The sequence below is a fragment of the Nilaparvata lugens genome, unplaced genomic scaffold (genome assembly GCF_014356525.2).
Source record: "Nilaparvata lugens isolate BPH unplaced genomic scaffold, ASM1435652v1 scaffold4168, whole genome shotgun sequence".
NCBI classification, from domain to species: domain Eukaryota; kingdom Metazoa; phylum Arthropoda; class Insecta; order Hemiptera; family Delphacidae; genus Nilaparvata; species Nilaparvata lugens.
Window position 1 is genome coordinate 1 of NW_024090555.1, and position 10,000 is coordinate 10,000.

The 10,000-nt window shown below is 35.8% G+C and overlaps 1 protein-coding gene across 1 annotated transcript in view; it reads left to right on the forward strand.

Moving 5' to 3' along the window:
* The first annotated feature begins 1,815 nt into the window (after positions 1–1,815).
* The window catches only part of LOC111058773 (probable E3 ubiquitin-protein ligase HERC1), an 18,007-nt gene continuing 9,822 nt past the window's right edge, over positions 1,816–10,000 (forward strand). The window contains exons 1-3 of the mRNA XM_039444300.1: positions 1,816–1,897; positions 4,543–4,807; positions 7,745–8,025. Coding sequence (XP_039300234.1) covers positions 7,969–8,025 — 57 coding nt within the window. The 5' untranslated portion in view covers positions 1,816–1,897; positions 4,543–4,807; positions 7,745–7,968. The remainder of the gene's footprint in view (positions 1,898–4,542; positions 4,808–7,744; positions 8,026–10,000) is intronic.

The following is a 10,000-nucleotide window of genomic DNA, read 5'->3' on the forward strand; positions in this document are numbered from 1 at the left end:
TGATAAAGCATCACTTTCATAAAACATAACTTTCATTGAAAATGCACAGTACTACGCAACTCAAGTCGAGGCTCGACCAACATGTCGAGTCGACGCTTGACTCAGTCTTACAGTTGTGAGGTCGCGGCATAGCCACCTCTAATACAAGGCCCCGGCCTACGATATTGCAACGTCGCAGCGTAGGCCTAGAATCGAATACATGATTGGTGAAAAGATCAGCTGGTATTTTTAAAATCTTTTTCACCAATCATGTATTCGATTCTAGGCCTACGCTGCGACGTTGCAATATCGTAGGCGGGGGGCTTGTATTAGAGGTGGCTATGTCGCGGAGACTATAGTGCGGTCCACGTTATAATGTGTAGTGCAGTGTAGGAATAGGAGGAAAAGGGTTGCCATATCTCAGCCTTGCCACCCAAACAGTGATACTGATATAGCTGATGAAATTAACTGTTCATTATGTTGAATCATATTTTATTTGTCAAGAAAATTTATTTTTCAAAGATCTAACTAGTGTTCTGTGAACAGTAGACTCCGCGCTCAGTAAGTTACATTGACATGTTGTTATGTTTCTCAAAAATTAATAAATAGTTTATCAATTTAAAATGTCTAGAAAAATCCTAAATGATATAGAGCTTTCTGTCCTATCGTACCGTGACGTGTCGTCCCGGAATGTGAGTGTGAGAGCTGTTATCAGGTCTGGCTGCAACTGTCTACAACGTTGATGAAAAGATGAAATTTTCAAGATGTTCGATGTTTTTGAACGGGTAGTATTATAGTCAACTGTCTACTAACGTTAATGGAAAGATACATTTTCAAGATGTTAGATGTTTTGAACGGGTAGTATTATAGTCCACTAGAAAGCTGATTTATGATGAATAATTCTATAGTCTGATTTTACTCTAATATTGGCGTATGAAGGATGCTCCTTTTTCCTTTATATCATCCTTGAAATGCAAAATTTCTAAAAACCTTGTATTTACGTCGACGCGCAATTAAAAAGGAACATACCTGTCAAATTTCATGAAAATCTATTACCGCGTTTCGCCGCAAATGCGCAAATAAAAAAATATAAACATTTAAATATTAAGAGAAATTTTAAACTGTCGACTTGAATCTTAGACCTCACTTTGCTCGGTCAATAAATAGATTTTCATGATTGAGATAAATATTCTATCAGTTAGTGAATTTCTACTTGTGATAAACGATGAGACAACATCGCAACGCGTGAAAGAGATAGCACCATCTGCTTTGTTGAATGATAGACAAGGATAGTAACACCATTGCAAATCAAACTCTGCCATTATAACGTGGACCTCACTATAGTAGAGTCGACTGGTCTGAGTGTCACCATTTGACACATGCTGCGTCAAGAAAAGACTAGAGTTAATAACACTTTATTAATTCAAGTCATCTAAATTCAAAATTTATAGTTTTCATGCTTATTTTGGACTAAAATTCTATAAAAATTGTACACATTCTAACCTTATCTTGGACTTTTCATCTATAAATTTGGAAGAAAAATAGCACAAGGACTACCTTATTATTTTATCTTCTATAATGTATTGCATTAGTGTCATTTGCATTGTAAATGAATAAATAAAAATGAATAAATATATATTTGCAGTCTCTTCTCGACTTGAGTCGTGTGAGTTGAGCCATAGCCCTTAATATTGCATTTCCAATCATTTATGATTATTGTTTTGAATAAATAAATACATATTTGTTACAGGTGCTTCAATGAGTTTCAGACAACTGAATGCAAATCCCCTGATTCAGTTGATCAAGATGGAAACCCGTATACAGGAACGAATAGCCTGCTACAGCGTATCTCCCACAAGGTACAAGTGACTGTCGCCCGATCTGCTGTCATGAATGTTGTTTCACTGCTTTCCTTCAGGTTTGTCAAGTTTCATGAATTTAAATTTAAATTTATTTGCAAAAGAAACTTAGTTCAAAATAAGTTGAGACTTGAGGAGAATATCCATGTTGCCAAATTGTGCGAATTTTAATCTTCTCATGCAAGCTTATTAACTAGAGTGAGGTCCACGTTATAATGGCAAGCAGTACAAAAAGAATTAATTTCTCTGTTATTCTTTGACCTACTTTAACACGCGAGTAGTTGCGCGCGCAGCAAATTGCCGCACAATATTGACTTTTGTATGTAGCTTTGGGAATTTTTGTTTTCCAAGTTTGGCAGCTCATGTAATCCTCCCTGTGACTGTCCTCTAGACAATCTTGAACAGTTTGAGGATGACAGAATGAACGTGACTAATCTCAATAAATAGGTACTATCTTCCTATTTTATATTCCATCTTCTGATTTAAACTTATTGTATCTAGATGTCGAAAAATTAGTGAATAAAGAAGGTATATTCATTCCATTCATGAGTAGATATTTATCCCATAAAAATGATAAATTCTAACAATAAATTTGCAGTATGTATTTTGGAATCTCCTCCATGTATAATGTTATTATATACTATTAAATAGTATATAAATAAATAAATGTTTATTTCCAAAAAAAAACTAAAACTACAACATCAATTACACAAAATATTAGATAAATTACAATATTACATACAATAGTTAGTTACGAAAAATTCTTTTAATGTGTCCTCTACTTGTTTAGTTTTTTCTGTGTGGAAATTGACCTACTCCACTTTGGCGTACCATGTTCTAGAGTAGGTTTTGTAGTTTTTTTTGTGTATTATTAATTAGTTAGTGTTAGTAAGTCATGAGTTGGTTAGTTGTTATTTGAAATAATGTTTTCTATGTTCTGTCTTCCTTTGCTCATCAACCAATTGTGTACTATTGTTTTGAACTTTCTAGGATGATTAATCTGTTTAAAGTTTGCAGGAAGTAGATCATATAATTAACACTCGCGTGTTAATAAATAAGGTAACCTTGAAATCTTGATAAGATTTGCTAAGTTTTCTGTCTCTTGTAAAGTTTTTATTAAGTGAACGGTTTTCGTGAAATTTGCAATCAAAAATTTAAAATGGCAAACATTTTGAAAATGTTTTATTCTATTTTTTAAAGTTGAGTCTTTTTAGAATAAATATTCATGTAAAATCTCGGATCAATACAACATTTCGTTCTTGAGATAGAAATTCCTAAGTGAAAAAACAAAATGGCAGCTATAAGGATAACCGCTGAGTTTTGGACACTTCAAATACGACATTGTAGTCTCCTATCATCCAGGAACAATACCCTAAAAGGTCGACACTACTTTTGAAACACTCTGTATAATAAATATATAAAATGAAATATGAACCTCTATCACCTAGAAAATGTTCAACAATTTAGTCAAGAACATTTATTAGTATAACTAAAAATAATATTAGAAAATACAATATTCGGGTTCGATTCAGTAGTTAATGAAGGGGTATAATATGAAAAAATCTGGTGTGGTACACTCACACAACTTCCTTGCTCATTGATCTATAAGCCTCATTAACAAGGATAATTTAGGGAATAACATTATGCCAATTGGCGGCTAAATATTAAAACTATGATTATACTATTGTGATTGTGTTCAGAGTACATTTTCCTTTGTTTGAATTATGAAAATTGATGATTTTTTAAAGTTGTCAAAACAGCTGTTCTACAAATAAAATATCGACATGATTTGTGTTCTTTTGAATAAACTGCTCTACCTACCTACCTCCCGCACGAGAAGGAGGTTACAAAGTAAATTTCTCAAGGATGGGTGGACCCCCTGTTAATTTCTCAGGGAGGAGACTCATGCCAGTTAATAGAGCTGATATTACTATAAGGGTATGAATTTGAAAAAATCGGTCAAGTCATTTTTGAGAAAATCGTGATAGAAATTTAACAAAATCATTCTTCTCAGGAATATTACGGAGCTCCTGCAATTTTCCCAGAAATGAGGCTCATGTCAGTTGATAGGGCTTATAAATAGCTATCTAGGGTATAAATTTGAAGAAAATCGTTAGAGCCGTTTTCGAGAAAACCGTGAAAAACATGTTTTTTTAGCCATTATCTGCCATTTTGAATTGAATTTTATGAATTACTTATTGTCGGATCCTCATGGTATAAGGACCTTAAGTTTAAAATTTCAAGTCAATCCGTTAATTAGGAATGGAGTTATCGTGTTCAAAGACACACACACAACACACACACACACACACACACCACACCCAAAAATCATGTTTCTGGACTCAGGGGACCTTGATACGTATAGAAAACATGAAATTAGGGTACCTTAAATTTTTTGGAAAGCAATACTTTCCTTACCTATGGTAATAGGGCAAGGGAAGTAATGAAACGTATAGAAAACGTATAATGCCAGTATTGATCAACTTTGGTTTTGTATCCTTGTCAATCATTCGACGAAGCCGGTGGTACTATCCTTTACTAGATCCACAACGATGCCAATTATGTTTTGACAATGTAGAAATATAATTAATCAATGCAAAGAATCGGCATCGCTTTTCTTCTATCTTTCTTCACTGCCATTATAACGTGGACCTCACTATAGTGTTTCTTTGTTATTAATATTTTGGCATGTATTGTGTTATAGTGGGTCAATGTGCAGTATATCAAGCGCGCTGGCAGGGGTGGGGCTGAGTGATGCGCAGAAGCTGGTGCGCCTCATGTGTCTAATGGCCAATGGCCACACCGTCATGACGTCATCGCCTCCTCCATGATGACGTCATCACTGGACCCGCTCTCCAGCTGCCTTTCTCCCTCCACCACCAACAGCCTCAGCTGTTTGGCCAGCTGTTTGACAGCTGTCGCCAGCTGTGATGACAACGCCTCTCAGCTGGTCGTACTCATGTGTCAATGTAAGTAGGCTACAATTGAAATAATTGATTATTTTCTTATTCTTTTACAAAAGTTTACATAGTTTACAACATAGGCCGGTTACAGAGCTCGACCGACGACCGACAGTGCGAACGTCAGTCGCGCTTGTCTTTTCCATAGATATTCCATTATCTGTTCAGAGCAGGACTGACAGCACGCATGCGCACGGTCAGGTCCATGCGTTTTACACTGCGTACGAAAACCATCGGTCGAGCTCGTGCGCATCCGTTCCATCGGTCGACTGACGCGCTATTGAAACAAATAGAAGCTTTCAGAGCTGTACTGATCAATAGTCCGATCGCAACATAACCAATGTGCTGACACCTCTGCCCGACAATCAGCTGATATTGAATTGAATAGCATAATGAGTGAATTCAATTAATAGTGTCATATTTGAATTCAGAGTTTTTCTATACATTCTTCATTATCTCTACATTTCTTATTGGAAAAATCGTATATTATTAATATTATCTACATTATTTATTTGATCGGTAGCTTAAAGCGACTGCAAGTATTCCAATGGTGATATAAGCTCGAAATAACTCATCAAAATTTCTGATGGACATTCTGAGGTGGTTAAAAATGTATCTTCATCCCTAAGCAATGATGTATAATGGTACTAAATTCCCTTTGAAATGCTCTTTTGGCGACCATCGGGTGAACTTGATATTTTTCCTTTAATCTTTCGTTTACGAAGATAATAAGTTGCAATTAAATAATCTGTAAAGGTGTTCATTTTGTGAGTCAGAAAAACTGGTGTATGAATGCGTATGGTCAGGATGGTGCATACGTACTGACGGTCGGTCGAGCTCTGTAACCGGCCGAACGGCCGGTTTCCGAGCTCGGGACTTTACTAAGTTCTAGACTTTAAACAGCTGGAGTCAGAAAATTGGCTTTCCGAAACGGGGCGTAGTCGTAGTCATTGTCACAGTCACGTTTGTATTAAATTTCAAAAAAACTAGAAAATTAAACACGAAATAAAATAAAGAGAGAATAGTGTAAAGTTTCAGCTTTTTTGAATTATTTAGAAATGTTTAATTTCGTCAAGGAAAAACGTTTCAAATTATAGAAATGAGAAAATAAAAACTGCGACTACTGTTATAAAAGCTGCGATTACGCCCCGTTTCAGAAAGCTAATTTTCTGACTCCAGCTGTTTAAAGTCTAGAACTTAGTCAAATCCCGAGCTCGGAATCCGGCCCTAAGGGTCATTTGCACAGTGACAGTTGAACTAAATTCATTTTTAAACTGGTAAATCTGTATCAAGTCTATTTTGTTATGATTTGTTTCATTTTGAGTTTAAATCCACCAGCTGATTAAATGCAGTTTAAGCTTTGACTGTGCAAACGGCCCTAAAATATTGGTAGGAAAAAGGAGGGACCGAGCAAAGTGAGGTCTACTATTTAAGTTGACGGTTTTGCATTTCTATTTATGTATTTATGTTTATTATTTATGTTGCGCATTTACAGCGAAATATGGCAGTAGATTTTCATGATACTTGACAGGTACGTTCCTTTTTGAATCTCGCGTCGGCGTATATACAGAATGATTCTTATTATAGTAAAATAATTTAATACGTGATAGTAGAGGTAAAAATAAGAAAACAGTTCTTATAAACATATATTCATAATCTCCATTAGCGAGCTATAGAGGGTGAAAGATTTCACTCAGAAGTCAGTTCCGACAATCGATGAGAAGACGTCTGAACATATGCATTAAGAACAACGGAGGTCACTTTGACATCATCTTTAGTCTTTTGGTATAAGTTTAATATCATTAGATATGTTACTTCATATAAAAATAAAACTTTCCATAAAAAGCGAATATTTCATTTGCAATCAGCTACAATCTATGAGTTATTAGTTCTCTCCTCCATAAAACAGCAAATTTTGTGGTGTAATGTACTACATAAGAATACATTTTATTCAACTTTTATTTAAATTCAGTTTACACAGCTTACATATTCTTTTCAGAATTAAATTCTCTACAATTTTTATTGCGAGAAAATATTGTTACTGGTCATTAAAGAAAGTTATTGGGCATCAAACGTAGAAGTCTGTGTTTTTCTACTTAGATTTTTTAGAGCCGTCTGTTGGTGATGTGGTGATGGAAATGAGTGAGTGAGTTCATGTGTGTGGGGAATGTGTCAAAATTATGACTCAGCTGTTGAACTTTTGTAATCATTCAATCAGGTACTAGTGCCGGTTGCAAAAAAGCCGGGTTATTTTCAATCCTGATTAATTTCAATAGATCCATCTTTTGAAATAGTATTCTCGGATTTGGTTCACGTGAAGTTAATCAGGATTAAAATTAACCGGCTTTTGTGCAACTGGGCCTTTGTGAGTGAAATTTTACATTCCTCTGGAAATCAATCTTAATTCACTGTGATTAGATAGAACATTTCTGTATGAACTATGAATGTTATTATAATTTCTTCTTTCGTAATGATTTTTTTATGCTTTTGTACTCCAGAGCGAAGCTCGGTCCCCGATATTTATAATAAATTGCTATGTTATCTTATAGTTTCACAATAGTACCACAATTTTGTTACTTGTACACGTTTCGTGGCACTGAGCCACATCCTCTGCTTACAAGGAGTATCTAGCTACTGAATACTACTGAGTACTACTAGCTACTGAGTACTACTGATTACTACTAGCTACTGAGTACTACTAGCTACTGAGTATACTGATTACTACTAGCTACTGAGTACTACTAGCTACTGAGTACTACTGAGTACTACTAGCTACTGAGTACTACTGATTACTACTAGCTACTGAGTACTCATGATTTTGTTGCTTGTCCGACAAGCAACAAAATCGTAAGTACTGTTTTAAAAGTGTAAGATAACATCACAATTAATAACTATAAAAAAAATGTAAAAAAAAAAAATTTAAAATCATTCTATTTGCATGTTAAGGAGCTGATGAAAGTGGCTATCGCTTCAAACACACCGCCGTCAACATTCGCAGTCACCCAGTCGCTAGTGTCGCTGCTCACTAGAAACGGCGGAACTTCGCTGACGTCAGCAGGTGAGGGGGAGAAGGAGGAGGAGGTTGGGGCTTCCCCTCCTCTACCGCCGTCACCACAGAGTCCACTGGAGGCGAAAATCAGTCCACTGCTGTTGGCGAATGCACTGGCTGCATGTGTCCTGTCCAATCGACTCGAAAGCAAGCATCGACAAGGGCCACCCAACAACTGGTTAGTGCTAGTAATAATTGCATCCGAAAAGATACACAAGAAGCTTCAATGTATCTTCCATAAGCAACAGATGCTCTTCTGTATCTTCTCAAAAGCAACGTGTTGCATCCGAAAAGATACACAAGTATACAGATGGAAATTCCGGGTGACAAATAATTTATTTTTAGTAGTAGCATTCAATACACATACACAATACACAAGTAGCTTCAATGTATCTTTCCATAAGCAACAGATGCTCTTCTGTATCTTCTCAAAAGCAACGTGTTGCATCCGAAAAGATACACAAGTATACAGATGGAAATTCCCGGGCTGACAAATAATTTATTTTTAGTAGTAGCATTCAATACACAATACACAATACACAAGTAGCTTCAATGTATCTTTCCATAAGCAACCAGATGCTCTTCTGTATCTTCTCAAAAGCAACGTGTTGCATCCGAAAAGATACACAAGTATACAGATGGAAATCCCGGGCGGACAAATAATTATTTTGACTAGTAGCATTCATCGAATTTCCATCTAGCTGGTTACCTGTTGTCAATATTTGTAGTAGCAGAAGTCTTCGGGGTGATTTACAGCATTTATTTTGGATTTTCGTACAATAATAATAATACACAAGTATGTTTGATGTATCTTTCCATAAGCAACAGATGCTCTTTTGTATCTTCTTAAAAGCAATGTGCTGCATCCGAAAAGATAAACAAGGAGCTTCAATGTATCTTTCCATAAGCAACAGATGCTCTTCTGTATCTTCCCAAAAGCAGCGTGTTGCATCCGAAAAGATACACAAGTAGCTTCAATGTATCTCCATAAGCAACAGATGCTCTTCTGTATATTCTTAAAAGCAACGTGTTGCATCCGAAAAGGTACACAAGGAGCTTTAATGTATTTTTCCATAAGCAACAGATGCTCTTCTGTATCTTCTCAAAAGCAACGTGTTGCATCCGAAAAGATACACAAGTAGCTTCAATGTATCTTTCCAAGCAACAGATGCTTTCTGTATCTTCTCAAAAGCAGCGTGTGCATCCGAAAAGATACACAAGTAGCTTCAATGTATCTTCCATAAGCAACAGATGCTCTTCTGTATCTTCTTAAAAGCAACGTGTTGCATCCGAAAAGGTACACAAGGAGCTTTAATGTATTTTTCCATAAGCAACAGATGCTCTTCTGTATCTTCTCAAAAGCAACGTGTTGCATCCGAAAAGATACACAAGTAGCTTCAATGTATCTTTCCATAAGCAACAGATGCTCTTTTGTATCTTCTTAAAACCAATGTGCTGCATCCGAAAAGATAAACAAGGAGCTTCAATGTATCTTTCCATAAGCAACAGATGCTCTTTTGCATCTTCTTGAAAGCAATGTGCTGCATCCGAAAAGATAAACAAGGAGTTTCAATGTATCTTTCCATAAGCTACAGATGCTCCTTTGTATATCTTCTCAAAAGCCATGTGTTGCATCCAAAAATACACAGTAGCTTCAATGTATTTTTCCTCCACCTACTGGCTAAAGTACTTACTTACTCCCTGAAACATAATACCAAGTGTCACTTTTTCGCTCGGTAGTAAAAAAACAGAAAAACTCCTAGGAGTAAAAGTGACTCCATTTAAATAACATGCGAAGCATCTCTATTTTAAAAACTTACATTATAATAGGTTAGAAGGTCTAAGCTCAGATGAGAAAGCATAAAGAGGTGTCTGTCATTGAGTCAAACTGAATTCAATACCACAACCAGAAATTTGATCAACTCATGAAATATATGTTTGTTTGATATTACTTCTAATATTAGTTGACGATAAAAATTTATACATTTTTAAAATATTTATCTATTCAAAATACCAGCCAACAAATATTTTTGATCTGCAATCAAATCTGAACCGCGTGATCTGGAGTCAGCCATTTTGGTAGACACCCAGCTGATATAATTGTGACAACTTTTGCTAGATAGCGCAATCGGCAGTGCCAATCAGACGGCCGC